Source organism: Danio rerio, chromosome 2 (genome assembly GCF_049306965.1).
Source record: "Danio rerio strain Tuebingen ecotype United States chromosome 2, GRCz12tu, whole genome shotgun sequence".
Classification (NCBI taxonomy): Eukaryota; Metazoa; Chordata; class Actinopteri; order Cypriniformes; family Danionidae; genus Danio; species Danio rerio.
In genome coordinates, this window is record NC_133177.1 from 6,308,083 (window position 1) to 6,333,369 (window position 25,287).

Genomic DNA, 25,287 nt, shown 5'->3' on the forward strand with positions numbered 1-25,287 from the left:
GGTCAGGCTGGAAAATTACCAGCCAAATCCAGCTAAAACCAGCTTGACCAGCCTGGTTTAAGCTGGATTTAGCTGGTTTTGACTGGACTCCCAGCTTGGCTAGGCTGGTCAAGCTGGTTTTAGCTGGTCATTTCCCAGCCTGACCAGCTAAGACCAGGCTGGAAACCAGCCTGGAAGTGGCCAAAACCCCTCTAAAACCAGCCTGGTCAACCAGCTAAAACCAGCCAACCAGCTTAGGCTGGTTTAAGCTGGATTTTTCAGCAGGGAACCTACTTGATATTCCATTTTAGTTGGAAATACATTATTATACAGGAATAAAAGTCTGCAGCAACTTCCAGTTCACAAGAACTTTACGTTTACAAACTTACAGTTACAAGTGTGGTTAATAAAGTGGGTGGGGAGTGTATAAAACAAATTATTTCCGTTTTATTTAACTGAAACTTTTATGTTGTTGTCTTTTCCAGCACTGGGTTGTAGCTGGATCGACATCTGCTGCATAAAACATATGCTTGAATAGTTGTTGGTTCATTCCGCTGTGGCGACCCCTGATAAATAAGGAAATAAGCTGAAGGAAAATGAATGACTGAATGATATTGTTGTTCCAAATATTTGTTGTTTCAAACACAGTACTACTTAGTATGAATCTTTTTCTAATTTCTCTAAAAATGCTGCTTATTTCTAATGTAACACAGGTACTTCCCGTTTGGCATTGTGTTTCTGGTGGCTGGAAAGATCTTGGAAATGGACGACCCTTCAGCCATGGGGAAGAAGCTGGGCTTCTACGCCATCACTGTGGTCATGGGGCTGGTGCTTCATGGCTTGTTCATCCTGCCTTCCATGTACTTTTTCATCACCAAAAAAAGCCCCATCGTCTACATCCGAGGGATTTTACAGGCCCTGCTCATCTCATTAGCTACTTCATCAAGGTAACATTAACCTGAATGTAGTAAACGGCAAACGTATTTTGAACAAGAGCCTACTAGATCATAAACTAAGGGCTAGAAAACACTATGGGATTTTTTTAACAGAGTTGAAACCCTCTGCATCATGCACTTGCTATAATTCATTACATTAATCATCACACGCAAAAAAAGTGTGCAAATCACACACTAAAATACTCGTGAACTTTAGGAAATGGGGTCTATTATTAGTAGTAGTATTAAACATTTAAGGTCTGTGGTTTGTGTATGTATAAGATCTGCAAAGAAACAAAGTTCCTCCACTAAATTAAGTGTTTTTTTCTATCTACACTACCTGACAAAAGTCTTGGTGTCGATCCCAGTTGTAAAAGCAACAAATAATATCTCGACTTCTAGTTGATCAGTTGGAAAAGTGTTAGAAGTTCGGTTTTTCTGATGAGTCATCTGTTGATCCGCATCCCAATCATCACAAATACTGCAGAAGACCTACTGGAACCCACATGGACCCAAGATTCTCATAGAAATCAGTCAAGTTTGGTGAAGGAAAAATCATGGTTTGGGGTTACATTCAGTATGGGGGTGTGCGAGAGATCTGCAGAGTGGACGGCAACATCATCAGCCTGAGGTATCAAGACATTTGTGCTGCCCATTACATTACAAAGCACAGTAGAGGGCAAATTCTTCAGCAGGATAGCGCTCCTTCTCATACTTCAGCCTCCACATCAAAGTTCCTGAAAGCAAAGAAGGTCAAGGTGCTCCAGGATTGGCCAGCCCAGTCACCAGACATGAACATTATTAAGCATGTTTGAGGTAAGATGGAGGAGGCATTAAAGATGAATCCACAGAATCTTGATGAACTCTGGGAGTACTGCAAAAATGCTTTATCATTCCAGATGATTTTATTAATAAGTGATTTGAGTCATTGCAGAGATGTGTGGATGCAGTCCTCCAAGCTCATGGGAGTCAGATGCAATATTCACTATTAAATAGCAAATACACCATGGAACCCCTTGCTCTTAGAGGTAATGGGAGATGAGACTCTGATTGGTTTAATGAACAATTTACCCAAACACAACTCCTTGAGAAAATAAGGATAACACGTTTAGACAATGCGCTGGGTGCACTGACAGTTTTTCCAGTCCTTAAAATAGCAAAATTGGATTCAGACATGCCCTAAGTGCAGCTGCCTTATGCTTTAGACCAGCGGTGTCAAAACTCGGTCCTGGAGGGCCGGTGTCCTGCATAATTTAGCTCCAACTTCCTTCAACACACCTGCTTGGAAGTTTCAGTTACCTAGAAAGAGCTTGATTAGCTGGTCCAGGTGTATTTAATTGGGGTTGGAACTAAAATATGCAGGACACCGGCCTTCCAGGACCATGTTTGGGCACCACTGCATTAGACCTATGCTTGGATCATTAAAATAGAGCCCAATGTCTTCATATTGGTTGTGTATTTTAAACGCTGCGTGTTTAGTTTTATCCTGAACTCACTCGCAATCTGCATTAGTCCATGTTTATTCATAATAATCATAATCTGTGGGACATTTTAAGCTGAAACTGCACATTCTGGGGACTCCAGAGAACTCGCATGAGCCAGAGTCTGCAGAAATCATATTCTCTGGCTGCCCAGATATGAAATCTTCAAAGCTGCAAAACAGGGCAATGAATCTTAGCCAAAGCTGTAGTGTATTCCAGCCACTTCACTATTTGAACTGAAAACCCTGCTGAAACATCCAGCTAAAACCAGCCTAGGCTGGTTGGCTGGTTTTAGCTGGTTAACCAGCCTGGTTTTAGAGGGGTTTTGGACACTTCCGGACTGGTTTCCAAACATTTCCAGCCTGGTCTTGCTGGAAAATGACCAGCTAAATCCAGCTTAAACCAGCCTGGTTTTGGCTGGGCACCCAGCATGGCTAGGCTGGTCAAGCTGGTTTTAGCTGGTCATCTCCCAGCCTGACCAGCTAAGACCAGGCTGGAAATGGCTGGAAACCAGCCTGGAAATTGCCAAAACCCCTCTAAAACCAGCCTGGTCAACCAGCTAAAACCAGCCAACCAGCTTAGGCTGGTTTAGGCAGTTTTTTTTAGTAGGGCAGACTGGTTTCCAGTTATTTCCAACCTGGTCTTAGCTGGTCAGGCTGGAAAATGACCAGCTACATCCAGCTAAAACCAGGCTGGTTTAAGCTGGAGATAGCTGGTTTTGGCTGGGCACCCAGCATGGCTAGGCTGGTCAAGCTGGTTTTATCTGGTCATCTCCCAGCCTGACCAGCTAAGACCAGGCTGGAAATGGCCAACCAGCTAAAACCAGCCAAAGCTGGTATTTTCAGTAGGGAATGGATGGATTTTGACTGGCAGTGGGTGAATGTAAATAAAGACGATGGACTTGAAAATCCTGTTGACTAACTATTTTATTGAGCAAAAACTCCAAGAACTGGGGAGGAGAGTGACACGAGTCTCCTAGCCTGGCACACACTACCTGCTCTTTTTTTTCAAACACACATATAACCCTCTTCCGCAGAGGACACAACACCAAAATAAAAGTCCTCAACAGAAACATTCAAAAACAGAATACAACGCATATTAAACAAACAACTTCACAATAGCACAAAACTAACCCAGAATTTTCCCCATTCTTGTGTTCACAGCTCTGCCACGCTGCCTATCACCTTTAAGTGCCTCCTAGAGAACAACCACATCGACCGCCGCATCATCCGCTTTGTACTTCCTGTCGGTGCCACCATCAACATGGACGGGACTGCACTATATGAAGCTGTGGCGGCCATATTTATCGCTCAAGTCAACAACTACGAGCTGGACTTTGGTCAGATCATCACTATCAGGTAGGGGAACAGCAAATGTTGTAGGTTACGGTGACGTTTTATAGTTCAATCATCAAAATAATTAGTAAATATGTCAAATTTGCAAAAAATGCAGAAGCACAATTTTTTTGTGGGGGAATAAATCATGATTAATTGAAAAAAACTTTCACAAAATTTTATTCTAAATGAAAAAATTCAAGAATACAATAATCAGATAGACCTAGGGCCTTATAAGCTTGTCTAAAGAGCTCTACATATAATTAGATATTTTATTTACAGGGTGAATAGACATAAAAAATTGATAGTACTGATGCTAACAACAATCCCCCCTGATCATTAGTACTATTTGAAGACATTGCATTGTGCGCTCTAAAGACAAAAAATAATGAAAATAATCATAAAATACCAGACAGATACATCATAAATTAATGACCACACAGATATGTTTGCTGAACGTGACCAATGGCTGTTCACCCAGGTGAAAAATATATATAATTAAATGCAATTAAACACACACACTTAAATACCCGCAAATACATTTTTAGTACATTGTTATTTTTTTGTGTAAAATAAAAGTTTGATGGTTTTACACAATAAATATATTAATTTAAAGTATGTTTATACTTCAGTAGGACTTTAGTACACTTGACAAAAGTATACTAAATACCAGTGATACTTAAATAAATTTTTAGTGTACTAAAATAAAGTACACTACAGGAAAAACATCCAAAAGAGTTTTATTAGTGTGTTTTTCAAAAGTGTGCTTTAAATGCTTTAAACATTAGTTGATTTTTAGTACACTGTTTACATACTAATCCTAAGTTTAAAATAAGTTAATATATAAAATATCTATTAGTAATGTATTTTAGTAGAAGTACATTTTCCCAAAAGTTGTACTCAAGTACACTTAATGTGAATGCATTATTATCACTAACACTTAAATTGGTTTTAAGTTTGGTAATTTTAAGTTTACATTAAATTGACTTTATTAAAAATCTATTAGAAATGTATTGTAGAAGTACATCTTCCCAAAATACTTTTAATACAGTATTTAGCACACTTTTTTTTAAAACAATTTGTATATTCTTTTAATATATTACTATTATACTTTAAATTAGTCATAAATATATTTAAATGTTTAAAGGTAGGGTTCAAGTGTATTTCTAGTTGTAACTAAATATAAATATATATATATATATATATATATATATATATATATATATATATATATATATATATATATATATATATATATATATATATATATATATATATTTAAAATACAGATATAGTATGTTAAAACCACATTGTAGCTCAATTACAGGGTGTCTCAAAATAGCACAGTTGAGTACACTTAGATGGTATTAAGTTTATCTTAACATATACTTAATACTATCTTTTAGTACATTAAGTACAAATTTAGTACATTACTGAAAAGTGTAGTAAGTATACTTAAATAAAGTGCATTTTAGTGCACTTTTTAAAAAAATTTTTTAACCTGGGCAGTCGCTTTAAATTTCCCAGAAAAGTTCTTATTAAATTTTTTCTCTGGTTTCCACCTCCGACAGCAAAATCTCACGTTCATTATAGGGCTGCTCGATTTTGCTAAAAATCATAATCGCGATTATTTTGGTCATAATTGTAATCACGATTATGCAAAACGATTATCAGTTGAAGCCACAATTATTTGCGCTCCTGAGAATTAAAAAAAAAAAAAACTATTTCCCAAATGATGTTTAACAGAGCAAGCAATTTTAACAGTATTTCCTCTAATATTTTTTCTTCTGAAGAAAGGCTTATTTGTTTTATTTTGGCTAGAATAAAAGCAGGTTTAAATATTTTGAAACTCATTTCAAGGTCTGTAATATTAGCATTCTTAAGCAATATATTTTTTAATTGTCTGCAGAAGAAACTACTGTTATACAATGACTTGCCTATACAATGACTTGCTTAACTACACGTCGCAATGACGCATAGTGCAAGCTCTGTGATTGGTTGGCTTGGTAGCGCTGATGAGTGAAGGTGAGAGCCACCAGCCCAATAGTATGTAAGCGACCCGTACAGCTTTACTGTAGACATTTATTCGAGCGAGCATGACGTCGACTGAAACTGTCTGTCATACACCACACCCACCAAAAGGGTACCCTTGGTAGTGGAAACACAAGTCTGATAAAGGTGACCCGTACCGACTCGAACCGTAATGTACTGTACCAGTCAGTGGAAACGAGCCATAATGGTCATAATTCAACAGCAAAAACCGTTACTACTTCACACACGTCACTTTAGAGCTAGTGTTTGAATGATTCTCTAGCATAATGTCTAAAGTGATGACAAAACAACAAAAATTTTAAGATTATGTGGCTGAACGGCATGAAATGCCATCAATTTATAGTGATTTTCCAGTATTTCTCTGTTGCAATCGGGAGATCACAAAAATGAACACCAAAAAAGCCAAAGCAAAGCAAACACTACCAGTTTACTATGGTATAAATACAGCACTACAACATGCAAAAGAGAGAGATCGACTTAGAAAGTCACTTCCTTGTTTTATAATGATTCGATCCGCTGTAGTTTGAAACTTACTCTGAGAAAATGCGGTTTTTCTCCCTTGAGGACTCATTAATGGGTCTCTGTTGCCATCTTGTGGTGGAGTGTCAACCGTCTTTGCTCAGCTCAGTATGACAGGCTAATGGCCGCCGACGCGCTGTCTCTCAGAAATTATGAATATTTAAAATAGGCACTATCCTTATAAATAAACTGCATAATTGCAATCTAAACAACTACATTCTCGACTAGAAAAGCTTCAAAAGTACATTATGTTGTCCAACAGCTGCTGTCACTCTATGTGGGCGGAGTAATACACAAGAGTGAAGAGGCTGATTCAAGGGCTGAATTAGATTCGAGAACCAGACAGATGTTGTATAATTATACAATATATAGTGGCTAATTCGTACAAATTCAGTCAAAATGTACAAAAAATGTACGATTTTTTAAAACTGAGGCAACAAACCCCACCCCTAAAACCCAACCGTCATATAAGTGAATTGTACTAAATTCTATGTAATAGATCATACAAATTCGTACGAATTAGCCAATGAATCAAAAAGTTCAGAATTGCCGTTGATATATCCCATATTTATACATACTTTTATTCTTACTTAGCATCACAGCGACAGCAGCCAGTATCGGTGCTGCTGGCATTCCGCAGGCTGGTCTGGTGACCATGGTGATCGTGTTAACCTCAGTGGGACTTCCTACAGATGACATCACTCTTATTATCGCAGTGGATTGGGCCCTGTAAGAAACTAAGCATACAGGAATTCTGTCTCTGTTCAATTGCTTTCCATCATAAGAGTTCATCTATGGTTCTGTCTCTGTATCCATTAGGGATCGCTTCAGGACAATGGTGAACGTGATGGGGGACGCTCTGGCCACTGGAATCATGGCACACATATGCAGAAAAGACTTTGTGAAGGAGGGCGAGGAGGTGAGAGTGAGTTTATGGAGGATTTGAAAAATTACAACACGCATCATGTGATCAAAATCACCACAAGGAAAGTCTGTTTGTAATGGCTCTCGGCTTTCCAAGATCAAGTCTTTGAATGGGGAGATTCTGAAATGATGAAATATTATGCTGAAATGGTGTTAAAATGTTTATTTTATGCATGATCAGCCTAACATGGCGGATGCCATCTAACTAGTTAAAGTTAAGGTTAAATCTGTCCGGTTAAAGGAGAAGACAGATAGACTAAGGTTATAGTATTAGACTACACTAAACTGGATACATTAAAAAAAAATGAAATTTTCTCCTAAAATGAGAATTCTTCTCAGTCTCCAACAGCTGAAGTCAAAATTATTTGCCCTCCTTTGAATTTTTTTTCTTGTTTAAATATTTCCCATATGATGTTTAAAAGGGCAAGGAAATTTTCACAGTATGTCTGATAATATTTTTTCTTCCAGAGAAAGTCTGATTTATTTTATTTTGGCTAGAAAAATTAATTCTAACTTAATTATATAATTTACAATTAATTTATACATTTTTTGAACACCATTTTAAGGTCAATATTATTAGCCCTTTTAAGCTATATCTTTTTCGATAGAACAAACCATCATTGAACTATAACTAGCCTATTTACCCTAACCTGCCTAGATAACCTAATTAACCTAGATAAGGCTTTAACTGTCACGTTAAGCTGTATAGAAGTGTCTGGAAAAATATCTAGTCAAATATTATTTATCTGGCAAAGATAAAATAAATCCATTATTGAAAATGAGTTATTAAAACTATTATGTTTAGAAATGTGTTGAAAAAAAATGTGCAATTCTGACTTCGACTGTATGTGTTGGTTCAGTCATTTCAATTTTATGCAAGGAATTGGTTATTTTCATTGCCTTTAATACAAAATAACCAGTGTTGGGGAAAGTTTCTTTTGAAATGCATTACAATATTGAGTTACTCCCTAAAAAGTAACTAGTTTCGATACTTAGATGTTAGAACTACTTTTTGTATGGTGAGTAATTCATTTCGTTACTTTTGCATTATTTTTTCTTGCCTTTACTTAGGCTTGATCCTACTCAGAACTTTTTTTTTCCAAAGAGCTCTGTGACCAACAATGCAAAGTATAACTTTCATTAACCCTTAAAACATATTGCATATGTTTTATATTCTATACACACATGGCTATATTCCTAATATTCCATACAAACATGGCTGTCACTCTACTTTGCTAAGTACTTTTACTAAGTCAGTAAAGCAAAGACATCTGCACCGTGAAATGTGGACGTTTTTTCTTTCCATTCGGTGTACGGTATCAAATTCCATTACAACAACACTCTTCCACCAGTCCTTACTTCCTATTTGCATCCAATACTTCAGTTCGAGCTGATAGAAAGGCAACAGTAACTCAAATAACCACTTGTTATAACCGAGGTATGCAGAAGAGCATCTCTGAATGCACAACACGTCCAACCTTGAGGCAGATGAGCTACAGCAGCAAAAGAGCACACTGGGTGCCACTCCTGTCAGCTAAGAACAGGAAACTGAGGCTACAATTCGCACAGGCTCACCAAAATTGAACAGTAGAAGATTAGAAAACCGTTGCCTGGTCTAATGAGTCTCGATTTCTGCTGAGACATTCAGATGGTAGCATCAGAATTTGGCATCAACAACACAAAACCATGGATCCATCCTGCCTTGTATCAATAGTTCAGGCTGGTGGTGGTGTAATGGTGTGGGGGATGTTTTCTTGGCACACTTTGGGCCCATTAGTACTAATTAAGCATTGTGTCAACACCACAGCCTACCTGAGTATGTTGCTGACCATGTCTATCACTTTATGACCACAGTGTACCCATCTTCAGATGGCTACTTCCAGCAGGATAACGCACCATGTCATAAAGCGGAATCATCTCAGACTGGTTTCTTGAACATGACGATGAGTTCACTGTACTCAAATGGCCTCAGACTTAAGCATCCTCAGCAGTAACTTTTCTGTCATCTCTCCACAGATTCCTCTCATCTGTGAGACCAAACCTATGATCAGCATCCAGCAGATGATGTCCTATCAAAAGAACGGCTGCTTCCAGCCTCCTCCTCCGGGCCCCATGAGGAAACCCGAGCACCTGGCGCCCGACGTGGCCCGACTCATGCAGCTGGAGGAAGGCATCCGGCCCGCAGACAACAAGAAGAGCTCTCATCTGTCTCCACTCCATTACAAAAGGGACCAGAAAGACAAAGAGCACTGTACCATTGACATGAATGGCCTGGAGACCAACGTCTAGAGACCCAAACTGAAGACGCTGGTTTTTGTTTTCTATCTTTGGAGCATGCGTGTGAATTAGCTGGGTTGTGAATCTTTGGACCTGCTAAAGGGATTTGCTGAACTCTGTCGACCCTCAGATGGCTGAGCTTCTCAATCAAGTGTGTGGATGGGTATCTTTGTGTCCTTTTCATGTGATCCACTGAAGAGATGAACAATCTTTATGGACAGTGGAACGGGAATATGCGGTGTTTTATTATGTTGTACATCATATGCTGCTGAGATGGTTTTTCAATATTGTTTTCTAAGCATTCTCTGTTTCAGTCATTAACAGATACAGTTGAAACCTGAAGTTTACTTACACTATAAAAAGGCAAATAACCATTTAAAAAAAAAAAAAAAAACAGATATTAATGTGACTAAACGTTTCCCAGAGATGGAAGGGCGTCCGCTGCGTAAAAACTTGCTGGATAAGTTGGTGGTTCATTCCGCTGTGGCGACCCAGGATTAATAAAGGGACTAAGTCGACAAGAAAATGAATGAATGAATGAATGTGACTAAACGTTTTCTCTTTTAGGTAAGTTAGGATTATCAAATTTGTTTCTGTTATGCTTAATAGCAGAATAATGAGAGATTTTTTGAGAAATTGTTATCACTTTTCTTGCAAGTCAAGTTTACACACAATAAGATTATTCTGCCTCTGAAAAAGCTCAGATGATGATGTCAAGGTTTTGGAAGTTTCTGATTGGCTAATTGACAACATTTCAGTTAATTGGAGGCACAACTGTAGAATAGCATTTAAGGAAAACCTCAAACACACTGCTTCCTTGTGTGACAACATGGGAAAATCAACAAGCCAGAATAAAAAGAAAAGTCAGATTACAATTTGCTAAATTACACTGGGAAAAATAATAATTTTTGGAGACATGTCCTGTGGTCTGATGGAACTAAGATTGAACTGTTTGGCCATAATGACCAGTGTTACATTTGGAGGACAAAGAGGAAAGCTTACAAGCTTAGGAACACCATCCCAACTGTGAAGTATGGGGGCGGCAGCATCATGTTGTGGGGCTGTTTTGCTGCAGGAGGGACTGGTCCACTTCACAGCATAGATGGCATCATGAAGAAAGAACATTATGTGGAAATACTGAAGCAACATCTCAAGACATCAGCCAGGACATTAAAACTCGGCCACAAGTTGGTCTTCCCTAAGCGTACTGCCAAATGAGTTAAAATGTGCTTTAAGGACAACAGAGTGAATGTTTTGGAGTGGCCATCACAAAGCCCTGAGCTCAATCCTATAGAAAATTTGTGGGCAGAGTTGAAAAAGCTTGTGCTAACAAGACAGCCAACAAATCTGACTCAGTTACACCAATCCTGTCAGGAGGAATGGGACAAAATTCCTTCAATCTATTGTGAGAAGCTTGTGGAAGGTTACACAAAACAATTTGACCAAAGTTATACAGTTTAAAAGCAAAGCTAAAAAAAATACCAAGGAAATGTGTGTAAACTTTTGACTTTCTTGTAAAAAATAATAAATTATCTCATTATTCTGGCATTTAGCAAATGTAAATCATTTTGGTAATCCTAACGGACCTAAAATAGTAAACGTTCAGTATGGTTTACTATTAGACATTTTTAAAAAATGGTTGTTCGTTTTTTAAAGTGTATGTAAACTTCTGGTTTCATCTGTATGCGATTAAACCACAATACAATAATCCCAAGAAGGTTTTGGATCTTCTAAAAGTATTTTACCATTAAAAATCATTCAAATCACCAAGTCAGTTGGTTAAAAAAAGAGAACTGCTAGGAAAAGCCCTAGCATTATTTATATATTTGTGGTTTGAATGGGTATAAATTTGATTATTTATACAATGTGTACGTTTTAAATTGTGACAAGTGTCCAAATATGTTTTTGGGAAACTGTAAATGAGCAGGGTTTGCAACGTCTTACATGAAGAGCTGCACTATAGGCTAACTGTTAAATATGTACACAAACAACAGTCATGCTTTGAAATGCATATAATAGAATCGTTTTTCAGGGGTTTTGCTTTGCCCCTTAGATAAAGTGAAAGGAACTCTTGATGCTTCAGCATACTAAGATTTCATGCTCCCAATTTTGTAGGAACAGTTTCTGGATGGTCCATCAGGACTGCACAAAGCAAGCTCTTCAAAGACGTGGATGAGTCTGCGGAAATGAACTGGCCTGCACAGAGTCCCGAACTGAACACCTATGTGATTATTTAGAGGGGAGACTACAAACCAGACCTTCTCGTCCAACATCAGTGCCTGACCTCACATATGAGCTTGAAAATGAATGGTCACATAAAAGATAAACCCATTAACTCCATGGATAATGTTGGGAAGTCATTAAATCTCAAGTGCATGGGAAGGTAGATAAACTTTTGTTAATATAGTGTGTATATATTCACACACAGACACAAAAACACACACACACGCTAGTCATGTTTTCATCCAACATAGCGATTGATAATAAAGACCACTGGTATCAATGGTTCTTCAGTCTACACTACCTGACAAAAGTCTTGTCGTCAATCCCAGTTGTGAGAGCAACATATAATAACTTGACTTCTAGTTGATCATTTGAAAAAGTGACAGAAGGTCGATTTTTTGATGAATCATCTGTTGATTTGCATCCCAATCATCACAAATACAGCAGAAGACCTACGGGAACCCACATGGAGCCAAGATTCTCACAGAAATCAGTCAAGTTTGGTGAAGGAAAAATCATGGTTTGGGGTTACATTCGGTATTTGGGCGTGCGAGAGATCTGCAGAGTGGATGGCAACATCAACAGCCTGAGGTATCAAGACATTTGTGCTGCCCATTACATTATTAAACACAGGAGAGGGCGAACTCTCCAGCAGGATAGCGCTCCTTCTCGTACTTCAGCCTCCACATTAAAGTTCCTGAAAGCATAGGAGGTCAAGGTGCTCCAGGATTGGCCAGCCCAGTCACTAGATATGAACATTATTGAGCATGCCTGGGGTAAGATGGAGGAAGCATTGAAGATGAATCCAAAGAATGCAATGAGACAAGAATTTTGTCTAAGCAAAGTCAGATCTTACTATCCTAATAAAATAATTAAAAATCAAAGCATGATCATATTTTATTTTGGTAAAATAAGTTTAATCTAGAGGCCTTTGCCTTTCATATTAGCCACTTCTGATACCAAATGATCAACTAGAAGTCCAGTTATTAGTTGTTGTTCATAAAACTTGGATAGGCGACAAGACTTTTCTCAGGTAGTGTCTAGCTGTAGTATTTATGTATTTATAAGAACACAGCCGAGACCTGCAGCTCTTCAGGAAGACATTTGTAACCCCTGCACACGTTAACAACATGTTTACACAATCAGATTCTGTCTCAATCACTATTAAAGCTAACCCAAGGGAAATTCCTTCCATATAAAACTTCTCTCTCATATTTGTCAGAAGTGGGCTTTATGGACTCGCACATCATGCCACTCATTCCCGAAGCCTTACAGAACTTGTACGGATTCTTTGTATGAAAAATATCAAATGTATTAATTGTGATTTAAATGACAATCCATAAAATCATGACTCACTCTACACGCCTGGCTAAGGCATTTCTTTTCCATTTCATGGTCTTCACAGATGAGACATTTCAACACAATCTCACGGCAATTTGTAACTTTTTGATTTAGTCGCTAAGTTGTATGAATTCAGACAATCTCATTTGTACAATTTAGTATGTTTTGCTGATGTATAAGAAATAATATACAGAGTCTGTATAATAATAGAAAATGTTCTGGCAGATTACTACAGGGTTTTTGCAGCGTAATATATAACGCCAACCCAGACAATATATCACTTTAAACTATTAAAAAATTAATAAAAGCCCCTTTTTTAAACTGCGAGGTTAAAAGTTGTTGGAAGAAAGTTCAAGGTCCCATAGTGCAATTCAAAAGCATAAATAAATGGGGGAAAATAAAAAAAATTTAATAAAAAAATGTACAAATATTTTTGTAAAAAATAATTTTAAAATTATGTAAAAAAAAAAAAGGTAGCTATTTATTTTGGGACAACATGAAGGAATTGTGTGGAACCCTGCATTTTTACAGTGTAAAAAATGCAGGGTTCCACTCAATCAATTTGTGTAGGGACAACATAAAGGAATTAAGGTAACCTATTAGTTTTAACAAATTTAAGTGGATTGAACATAAATTAATTAAGTTGTCACATAAAATTGTGTTGTTTGAACTCATTTAAATAAGTTATTTGAAGAAACGGCAGACACCATTTTTTGAGTGTGCAAAGCTTTGAACTACAGGTTCTCCACTGGCATCAATGGTTCCATGAGGAACCTTTAACATGTATTGGACCGTTCCATTACACTAAAGGCTCTTTAGAGGAAAATTGTTCTTTTGGTTCATAAAATTTTGGTTACAGTCATTTATTCTTTCATTTTCCTTCTGCTTAGTATCTAATTTATTTATATACACTGTAAAACCCCAAAAGTTAAGGTAACTCAAACCAATTGAGGAAACCAATTGCAACAAAGACTTAAAAAATCTTTTTTTTTTGTTCAAACTACTTAATTAAAATGAGCTCAAACGACACAATGAATGAGATTTCACTGGGACAACTTAATTTTTTTATGTTCAATCCATATAAATTTGTTAAAAGTGTAAAGTTAATCGATTTACATTGGGTCAACATGAATGATTTATGTGGAACCCTGCATTTTTTACAGTGAACCATTTAAGGTCACAAACTAATCCTATTGAGTGCTGTGAACTTACCCTATTTGAGTAAACAAAGCAATTTGAGCACAGTAAAACCTGATAAATGAAGAGAACCAAACCAACTGAGTAGTGTAAAACCCAATAAGTTAAGGCAACTTAAACCGTCAGAGGAAACCCATTGCTACAAACCATTTGAGTTAAAAAAACTAATCTATATGAGTACTGTGAACTTTCTCCATTAAAGTCGAAGTAATAGCGGTCTTCTGGTGAAATATATATATATATATATATTTGCAGATTATTACAATGTGTATCCTGTACATAATAGAAAAACTAAATGTCTAGTATTGTACGTGTACAGTACGCAAAAGCTCAGGTTGTTGAACTGCTTGTGTATATATACAGACATCAGAGCCGAACAGCAGTGTGTTATCAGAATCAAATGCAGAGATGAGCAGAAGGTGGAGGTCAGGAAGTTCATGTGGCCACATGGACACACCCAGCACTGTTTAAACTCTGCAGAAAACAGCTTACATGCAGGACTTGCAGCCTGTCTAAATGCTCATTACAACCGACTGGCGCTGTGGGGCAGTAGGTAGCGATGTTGCCTCACAGCAAGAAGGTCGCTGGTTCAAGTCCCAGGTAGGTGAGTTGGCCTTTTTGTGTAGAGTTTGCATGTTCTCCCCGTGTTGGCTCCGGATTCCCCCACAGTCCAAAGGCATACATTACAAGTGAATTGAATAAACTAAATTGGCTGTAGTGTATGAGTGTGTATGGGTGTTTCCTAGTACTGGGTTGCAGCTGGAAGTAAAACATATATCTGGATAAGTTAGCGGTTCATTCCGCAGTGGCAACCTCTGATTAATAAAGAGACTAAGCTGAAGGAAAATGAATTAATCTAAAAAGATCTGTAAAACGGCAGCATGTTTTGAGGTAAACGGAATATTTATTAGAAATCACTTGATTAATACCAAAAATACTTTTTAAATTACAGTATTGTACACTCGACGCCCTGTTCTCCGGTCTTTAAAGATTCAATATCAGCATCTGATAATATCAAAGCTTGATTCTGATTTATATCGACTTTTCTAGAATCACTTAAAAGTCCAAAGTAAGTCGATGCAGGCGTGATAACCGGATATCAATCGCTTATTAACGGACACATCATTAACGCTTCAGTGCTTTTAAACCAATCACACTTGATCAATGCTGATTTGAGGAAGGTCACTGCTGTAACATTAGTTTAAGTAGACATATTTCTTATTCTGCCTGATTAATACTTATAAATATTGTAATGGCAACACATTGTTATTTCAATTATGCTCCATAACAGTCACATTATCATTAATATGCTAGTAACAAGCTTACTTTTTTGTACTGGATTATGCTTGACATGCTTTTTCAAGTGTGTTTTTTGCTGTTACATTTATGGAGTGACCAATAGACCTCTTGTTATTGTGTGATATGTTAAACAGAAATGTAGAAATTAGTTGTTTGTGCCATTTTCCTGTTTGTTGGGAGCTGTGGTTTCACAGTTTGGCTTTTCCGGGCGTCAGCTGAAGGTTTTGAAGTTTCATGGCCATCCCCATATTCCCGGTGATCTTTAGCTTTCCTTGGAAAAATGCCTGTGAATAAAAAACAGAAGGGTTATTATAGAGATAAAGATTATTCAAAAAAAAAAACTAAAACCTTTTGAATAAAATAGTTACTTGGTTACATTCCTGACAAAACTCTTGTCGTTGATCGCAGTGGAATGAACAACAAATAATGACTTCTATTGTTTTGATTTGGGAAAGGAAGATTTTACATGTTGATCCGCATCCCAATCTTAACAAATACTGCAGAAGACCTACTGGAACCCGCATGGTACCAAAACTCTCAGAGAAATCAGTCAAGTTTGATGAAAGAAAAGTCATGGTTTAAGGTTACATTCAGTATTTGGGCGTGCGAGAGATCTGCAGAGTGGATGGCATCAACATCAGCCTGAGGTATCAAGACATTTGTGCTGCCCATTACATTACAAACCACAGGAGAGGGCAAATAATTCAGCAGGATAGCGCTCCTTCTCATACTTCAGCCTCCACATCAAAGTTCCTGAAAGCAAAGAAGGTCAAGGTGCTCTAGGATTGGCCAGCCCAGTCACCAGACATGAACATTATTGAGCATGTCTTGGATAAGATCAAGATGAATCAAAAGAATCTTGATGAACTCTGAGAGTCCTGCATAAACGCTTTCTTTGCCGTTCCAGATGACTTTATTAATTATTAAAGTGATTTGAGTCATTGCAGAGATGTATGGATGCGGTCCTCCAAGCTGATGGGAGTCATACACAATATTCATTCTTTTTCCACTGCAGCATGACTTTATATTCTATACTGTACATTATTTCTGACAAGACTTTTGTCTGAGCAAAGTCAGACCTTACTGTCATAATTAAATATATAAAAATCAAGGCATGATCACATTTTATTTTGTTAAAATAAGCGTAATCTAGAGGCCTTTGCCTTCCATATAAGACACTTCTAATACCAAATGATCAACTAAAAGTCAAGATATTTGTTGTTCTTAAAACTTGGATAGGCGACAAGACTTTTGTCAGGTAGCGTAACCGTCCTCCACACAATCGATTTGTGTTGGGACAACATGAAGGAATTAAGTTAGCTGATTAGTAACAAATTAAGTGGACTGAACATGAAATAATTAAGATGTCTTCAAAAAACTGAAGAGTTGTGTTTTAAAATAAGTAGTTTGAACAAACAGCAAAATAACTTTTGTTACTTAATGTTGTGCTACTAAATGTGTGTTTTTAACAGAATATGTGCCATGAATATAGAATATATAATAATAGCATTTCACTATCCTTCGGCTAAGTCTCTTAATTATCAGGGGTAGCCACAGTGGAATGAATGAATTAATAACTAATAATAACACAAAATGATCAAAAGGGTGAATAAAACTGGCTAAAATGATAATTAAAGCTATTAATGACCATAAAAGTGTCATAAAAACTGAAAATATATAAATGTCCAGTTCTCATCATAACTCATTTTGAAAATTTGCCAGTGAATATAGGCAATGTATTTTGATGCATTTAAACTAAACAGACTTACTAAACAGATATATTTATTAAAATAATATTTTAGTCACCAAACATCTTTAGAAATAGAAAAATAATACGTTAAATTCAAGCAAAATATTGGGGAAAAAATAAAAACTACAAAATTTTACCAAAATTTTATCTTTTTTTTCCCTGAATTTTGCTCTTTTTATTTAATATTTTTCTCTAACATGTAAATTTGGGCGCACTAATCTTGGGACATTATCATAAGTTTTATTATCAGCTCCAGGTTTGGCTTCAGTACAGACATGCATAAAATACACTAAAATACATGCATAAATATATTATTGTAAAGCTTTCTATAAATATATTTATTTAAATGAGAGATTTGTGAGGGGTTGTACTTATATAGGTTGAGCACTGTATATATTAAATACCTCTATTTACAAACACTCACCGGCCACTTTATTAGGTACACTTGTTCAACTGCTCGTTAATGCAAATTTCTAATCAGCCAATCACATTGCAGCAACTCAATGCATTTAGGCATGTAGACAGGGTCAAGACGATCTGCTGAAGATTGGAGAAACGTTGCCTGGTCTGATGAGTCTCGATTTCTGCTGTGACATTCGGATGGTAGAGTCAGAATTTGGCATCAACAACATGAAAGCATGGATCCATCCTGCCTTGTACCAGCGGTTCAGGCTGGTGGTGTAATGGTGTGGGGGATGTTTTCTTGGCACACATTGGACCCAATAATACCAATTGAGCATAGTGTCAACGCCACAGCCTACCTGTGTATTGTTGCTGATCATGTCCATCCCTTTATGAACACAGTGTACCCATCTACTAATGGCTACTTCCAGCAGGATAACGCACGCATGTCAAAGCGTGAATCATCTCAGACTGGTTTCTTGAACATGACAATGAGTTCACTGTACTCAAATGGCCTCCACAGTCCCCAGATCTAAATCCAATACAGCACCTTTGGGATGTGGTGGAACGGGAGATTCACATCATGGATTTTCAGCTGACAAATCTGCAGCAACTGCATGATGCTATCCAGTATCTTGTTAAATCTATACCATGAAGGATTAAGGCAGTTCTGAAGGCAAAATGGGATCCAAACCGGTACTAGTAAGGTGTACCTAATAAAGTGGCCGGTGAGTGTATATTTCTTATACAAAATAACCATAAAAATGTAAGACAATTTATCACTGCTCCCTTCCCCATACTTCTCATATGACTTTCAACATATGAGCGTTCGTACATGTCCAGCCGGATTTGATCTCTAAATGGTTCGGCTTTTCTATTTGGGATTAAACTGAAAACGATTCCCTGTATGGAGGATTACTGTAAAAAAAGAGTGGCTAATTTTTTTCGATGAAGCTTCTGTCCGGCCATCTGATGTCTGATGGAGCGTCCCGCAGATGGACGGGCATGGTGATACAACACAGATGGGTGTAAATCACAGGGGACTGACTTTTCAAAGCGCTTATGGAAACAATCTATTTCGTCACGTGACTGGAGAAACCATCAGACGCCATTAGCCTAATTTGGAGTTACGTAAAAGATGTCCAATGTCACCCGGTAGCCTGAGCAGTCTGTTTCATTCGACTTTGTGCGTATGATTGAGTCAAAGCTGGACATGCGTTTAAATTCACTCGATTGTTTTTCTATAAATCTGCTGCATAATTCTGTTTGCATGTTATGATAGCTGAAGCCAGCTCAGAGGGATGTCATAGTGACTCTACGTTAATCTTTTTTCCTATGGAGATTAGTGAACTTTTATGGACTGCACATTACAGGTTAAAGGTCATCAGACTAATCAGAACGTCTATCGGCAACTGCAGCCAGCGGCATTATAGAGCAAAGATACAACTTTTGATTAAAATGAACATCGAACAGATTATGAAGCTAGGGTTTAGCTTTTTTAAGGGGCTGAGGGGGACATTTTGACAGCAAACATGCATGATCATTTAAATGAATCTGGGAAAACTCCATATATAAAAATACCTGTGGACATGGCATTAAAATAAAACTAATATTTCAGTGTGAATGCGCCACTTATGCTATTTATAATACATAATAGCATAGAATAGTGCATACGTATGCCATTTGGGATGCACCTGTACTCTTGTTACACACTCAAAAGTACTTTTAGGGCATGATAAAAGTAGGTAAATTAAGACGACACATTTGCTTTCCGGCTTGCTGGACAAAGTGAGCAACGCACCTTTGAGTCTAGTAACCAGTACATTTATAGGCTATATTGCAAAACACAATTTATATTTTATGTATCATAATGACTTTATGAAATATGCCAACAGACAAGGGCTGCACAATATATCGTTTGAGCATCGATATACACTCACTGGCCACTTTATTAGGAACACCTTACTAGTACCGGGTTGGACCAGACCTGCCTTAATCCTTTGTGGCAAAGATTCAACGAGGAACTGGAAATATTCCTCAGAGATTTTGGTCCATATTGACATGATTACATCAAGCAGTTGCTGCAGATTTTTTAGCTGCACATCCATGATGTGAATCTCCTGTTCCACCACATCTCAAAGGTGCTCTATTGGATTGAAAACTGGTGACTGAGGCATTTTGAGTACAGTGAACTTATTTTCATGTACAAGAAACCAGTCTGAGATGATTCGGGCTTTATGACATGGTGCGTTATCCTGCTGGAAGTAGATATCAGAAGATGGGTACACTGTGGTCATAAAGGCTGTGGTGTTGACACGATACTCAATTAGTGCTAATGGCCCCAAAGTGGCCACCAGCACCATCACCAGCCTGAACTGTTAATACAAAGCAGGATAGACCCATGATTTCATGTTGTTTACGCCAAATTCTGACCCTACCATCTGAATGTCACAGCAGAAACCGAGACTCAATAGACAAGGCAACGTTTTTCCAATCTTCTATTGTGTGTATACTGTGTGAATTGTAGCCTCAGTTTCCTGTTCTTCACTGACAGAAGTGACACCCGGTGTGGTCTTTTGCTGCTGTGCCCATCCGCCTCAAGGTTGGACATGTTGTGTGTTTAGAGATGCTCTTCTGCAGACCTCAGTTGTAACGAGTGGTTATTTGAGTTACTGATGCCTTTCTATCAGCTCAAACTAGTCTGGCCATTCTCCTCTGACATCAACAAGGATTTTGCGCTCACAGAACTGCCGCTCACTGGATATTTTCTCTTTTTCGGACCATTCTCTGTACACCCTAGAGATGGTTGTGCGTTAAAATCCCACTAGATCAGCAGTTTCTGAAATACTCAGACCAGCTCGTCTGGCACCAACAACCATGCCACATTCAAAGTCGCTTAAATCACCTTTCTTCCCATTTTGATGCTCGGTTTGAACTGCAGCAGATCATCTTGACCATGTCTACGTGCCTAAATGCATTGAGTTGCTGCCATGTGACTGGCTGATTAGTATACATATATATATATATATATATATACATACATATATATATATATATATATATATATATATATATATATATATATATATATATATATATATATATATATATATATATATATATATACATATATTTATATATATATATACATATACATATATATATATATTTATATATATACATATATTTATATATATACATATATATGCATATATATATATATATATATATATATATATATATATATATATATATATATATATACATATATTTATATATATACATATATACATATACATACATATATATATATATATATATATATATATATATATATATATATATATATATATATATATATATATATATGTTTATTTTATGTATATCATAAATTATATAAAACATATTAATATATCATTCCCATACAAAATAATCCCAATCAGTCTAAATAATGACTTTCCAAATACAGTTATTTATCATGTGGTGAAATTGTATTTCTATCGCATTATATATCGCAGGGAAAAAAAATATTGCAATGTCAAATTTTTCCAAAATCTACAGCCCTACCATACACATTCAAAACTTAATTCTAAAATCTCAATAGAAGCTTTAAATGTAAATATTATGACAAAAAATTAATTTTATACAGTCTTATATATAACGGTCGGTCAGGATGATCCATATGGCTTTTCTAGTAGGTATAGAATTCAGGCGTTGCCATTGTTAATAAAAAAAAACAGATCTGTAAAAGACAGACCATCAGAACGTACCGTTTGTGGATTGAGCTGCCCTGTCATCATATCCAGCAGATCTGCGTCAGCCATAGCGATAGTGCAGTCTGCCTTTTTACCTGTGCAGAAAGTAAACAGTGAAACTTCAACTACTTCAACTACTAAGTACAAATTCCATGCAAATAAACTCTTGGAGACACCGAATTTAGAGTTAATCAGTAAAATGATGCAGTGTAATGCAAAATACATTAGTTTTCCAATTTGCATGCTGTACCAATAAATCACCAACAGCCTGTAGAGAACATTTAGAAGTTAAAGGTGCAGTATGTAAGTTTGACACCCAGTGGTTGAACTAAGTATTGCACTCCACAGGGCTCGAAATTAACTTTTTTATTTGGTAGCACCGGTGCTCCCAACTTCAAAAATTTAGGAGCACCAGAAAAAATTTAGGAGCACCCACCAAAAATGATTGAGCACCGCTGCAAATTGTATTTTAAGGGACTTATTGTATTTTAAAACAACATCAATTAGGACTAACAAAAACCAGAAACAACTATCTAACTAATGCTGAGATGACATTGATATTTGTGTGCAATAATTCCAAAATGTGTATGTATTATAATTCTAGAATATTAATGATGATGTAAATGACAATAATAGTAACAATGAATTCCATTTGTCATCATCATGCTGCCTTGAATGTGCTTGAATGCAAGTTATCTGCTATAAAAAGTCTGTTACTTTATGAAAAATAAATGTATAGTTTGCATCAAACAAAAATGAAGCATTGCAGTAAGAAATATTTATTTTGTACTGCTAAACAGCATATATATGCATGTCAGTTTAATAAATAATATTTCTGCTGCAAAACAAACAAAAGATTATAATAAAATATTAAATTCAAGGCTGAAAGCTGCAAAACAGCTCAGTAACTAAATAAAAAAAATTACATACACCTCAAGAAAGAATAGGCAAAAGAAAGTAAGTAAAGTCTCACTTCTATCACTCTTTAAAAGTTTTGGTTTCAGTTTGTGTCAATTTAAATGTTCCGTCTGAGCTGATTTTCATTTTTCTGTGTTTGTGGAAAAGCAGGCGAGTCAGCCGACCCAATTTATGAGCAGGTTGAGCATCGGCGAAATACCGCTGTTTGTTATGAGACGCAGTTTCAGTGTAAACTTAGTAAAGGCGAGCTTCTTTGGCGATGATACAGTATTAGATTTGACTTTTAGCGGACATTTGCGCTGAACACGCAGTGAATGCAACGCATGGAGATTCGGGCACCTTCTCCAAGAAGCGCGTACTCGATTGATCTCACCTGGCGGATCAATACTCACCACGTGTCATGATCGCTCTCATCTGCGCCTCAACTTTAGGTGGGGTTTGCACTTTGCAAACCTGCGTGCTTTAAGTTTTCACTCTTTAGCCGTTTGCATTTCCCGTGGAAATAAAAGCTCCCTCCCTGTCATCTAACAGTGAAAAGCCTTGAGTGATTGACAGCTAATATGAACCAATATAGCGGCAGGGAAGAGCGATTCAGCACGTTTTAAAAAAAAATCAAAACAGGTCGCACTAATGCGCCCAAATATATTATGAGGTCGCATCGATTAATTTTCGGGCGCATATGCGACCAAAATGGTCGCAATTTCGAGCCCTGCTCCAGGATCAAAACAATTTCATTTGGGTCCTCCTTTGACGAGTCCACGCAATTTGCCAGATTGACATGAGTGTGCCTGACTATTGAGCCTAAAGGCTGATTTAAACCCTTTTTACATGACATTTATTGCCATACCACTAAAAGCAGCAGCAGATCTTGAAAATAAAATAAACCATTTGAAACATGCGACTCCCAACAGGTATCAGTGATTCAGCATCTACATATAATAATGCTAAAGAGGTTTAATATGTATTAATTAGGTTACAAAGCTCACAATTTTGCTAGAGTGCAGTGAGTGCACTATTCTGTGCTTCTGAATGGCTGTATTTAAATTTCTGTCGTGTTTCATCTGTGCAAACAGCCAAATTGCTCATCACTCTTGTCACATAGCATGTTGTTAGGACACAGGGTTACAATGTAACCTGCACACCTAATGTTTACCAACACTGCACTTATTAAAAGCGACCATATTATGGATTTTTGAAAATAACCTTTCGTGCAGTGTTTAATACAGCTCTAAGTGAATGAAAACATCCTGCAAAGTTTTCAATCTGAAAGTTGACTGTGTATAAAATTATTGCCACTCGAAACAAACAGTCGACTCAAAATCATTAAAACAAGTCGTTTTCAAATGGATCCCAAGTCATTTGATGTTAACGTTGAAGTGATACACTGGCTTTTTTTTTTTTTTTTTTACAGACAAAGGACGAGGCTGTGGAAAAAGGGAAAAAAGTTAACCTTGTATTGTGCCCCCGAAGTTCACAAACTTTCACATTAAGAAATTTAAACTACCCTATAATTCAAATCTTTGTCAGACATAAGTCAACATCCGGTGTTAGTAATTTTAACATTTGTATCTTCAGAAATAATAGCAGATTGAAATGCTTGTATTTAAAGTTTCATTTAACATTTTGAAGAAAAAAAAAAAAGCTTGTTTCCATGTGATGTATTTTAGGACAATGCTGCAACAGCTTTTGATTCTTTCATTAATAATAAAACAGTAGTGTTTATTTTTATTTTCAGTGTTAATTGTCATATTTGATACACATACTAATGCATTATTACTGAATAAAACATCCTAACTGAATCAATTACTCCAATAGTGGAAAGTTAAATGTCTTGTTTTACAACAGGCACTTCATTCCGCTGTGGAAACCCTGATGAATAAGGGAATAACCTGAAGTAAAATGAATGAATGAAAAAAACACACCTGCGTCACTAGAAACAGAGCCTTTGCCATTCTTCACATCCACCACCCATAATGCATCACTTCCACCGGGACCATCTTTCACTTTGAATGCAAAAACACCGCCAATTTTCTTTACATATGCTTCACCTTCCTGTTAAAAACAATGACAAAGTTTAAAAGTAATATAATATAATATAATATAATATAATATAATATAATATAATATAATATAATATAATATAATATAGAATAAATGGACTAAGCCAAAGAAAAAAATAATATAATATAATATAATATAATAAAATATAATATAATATAGAATAAATGGACTAAGCCAAAGGAAAAAAAAATAATATAATATAATATAATATAATATAATATAATATAATATAATATAATATAATATAATATAATATAATATAGAATAAATGGACTAAGAAAAATAAAAATTAAATTAATATAATATAATAAAAAATAATAATATAATATAATATAATATAATATAATATAATATAATATAATATAATATAATATAATATAATATAATATAGAATAAATGGACTAAGCCAAAGAAAAAAATAATATAATATAATATAATATAATAAAATATAATATAATATAGAATAAATGGACTAAGCCAAAGGAAAAAAAATAATATAATATAATATAATATAATATAATATAATATAATATAATATAATATAATATAATATAATATAATATAATATAATATAGAATAAATGGACTAAGAAAAAGAAAAAATAAAATTAATATAATATAATAAAAAATAATAATATAATATAATATAATATAATATAATATAATATAATATAATATAGAATAAATGGATTAAGCCAAAGAAAAAAATATATAATATAATATAATATAATATAATATAATATAATATAATATAATATAATATAATATAATATAGAATAAATGGATTAAGCCAAAGAAAAAAATATATAATATAATATAATATAATATAATATAATATAAT

General features: G+C 35.8%; 2 protein-coding genes across 4 annotated transcripts in view; one reads left to right on the forward strand and one right to left on the reverse strand.

Annotated features, from left to right (window-relative positions):
* Window positions 1-9,584, forward strand: part of slc1a7a (solute carrier family 1 member 7a) — a 51,242-nt gene extending 41,658 nt beyond the window's left edge. Inside the window, exons 7-11 of one of the 2 annotated variants that reach the window (NM_001291344.1) lie at window positions 693-926; window positions 3,559-3,753; window positions 6,895-7,029; window positions 7,120-7,225; window positions 9,241-9,584. In NM_001291344.1, coding sequence (NP_001278273.1) covers window positions 693-926; window positions 3,559-3,753; window positions 6,895-7,029; window positions 7,120-7,225; window positions 9,241-9,513 — 943 coding nt within the window. In that variant the 3' untranslated portion in view covers window positions 9,514-9,584. The remainder of the gene's footprint in view (window positions 1-692; window positions 927-3,558; window positions 3,754-6,894; window positions 7,030-7,119; window positions 7,226-9,240) is intronic. The other variant, NM_001130622.2, reaches the window with a different exon arrangement.
* A 5,562-nt stretch (window positions 9,585-15,146) lies between these two features.
* scp2a (sterol carrier protein 2a) overlaps window positions 15,147-25,287 on the reverse strand; it is a 34,937-nt gene continuing 24,796 nt past the window's right edge. For both annotated transcript variants that reach the window (NM_200865.2, XM_005163230.4), the window contains 3 exons: window positions 24,309-24,438; window positions 21,484-21,563; window positions 15,147-15,845 (listed from right to left, as the gene is read on the reverse strand). In NM_200865.2, coding sequence (NP_957159.1) covers window positions 15,750-15,845; window positions 21,484-21,563; window positions 24,309-24,438 — 306 coding nt within the window. In that variant the 3' untranslated portion in view covers window positions 15,147-15,749. The remainder of the gene's footprint in view (window positions 15,846-21,483; window positions 21,564-24,308; window positions 24,439-25,287) is intronic.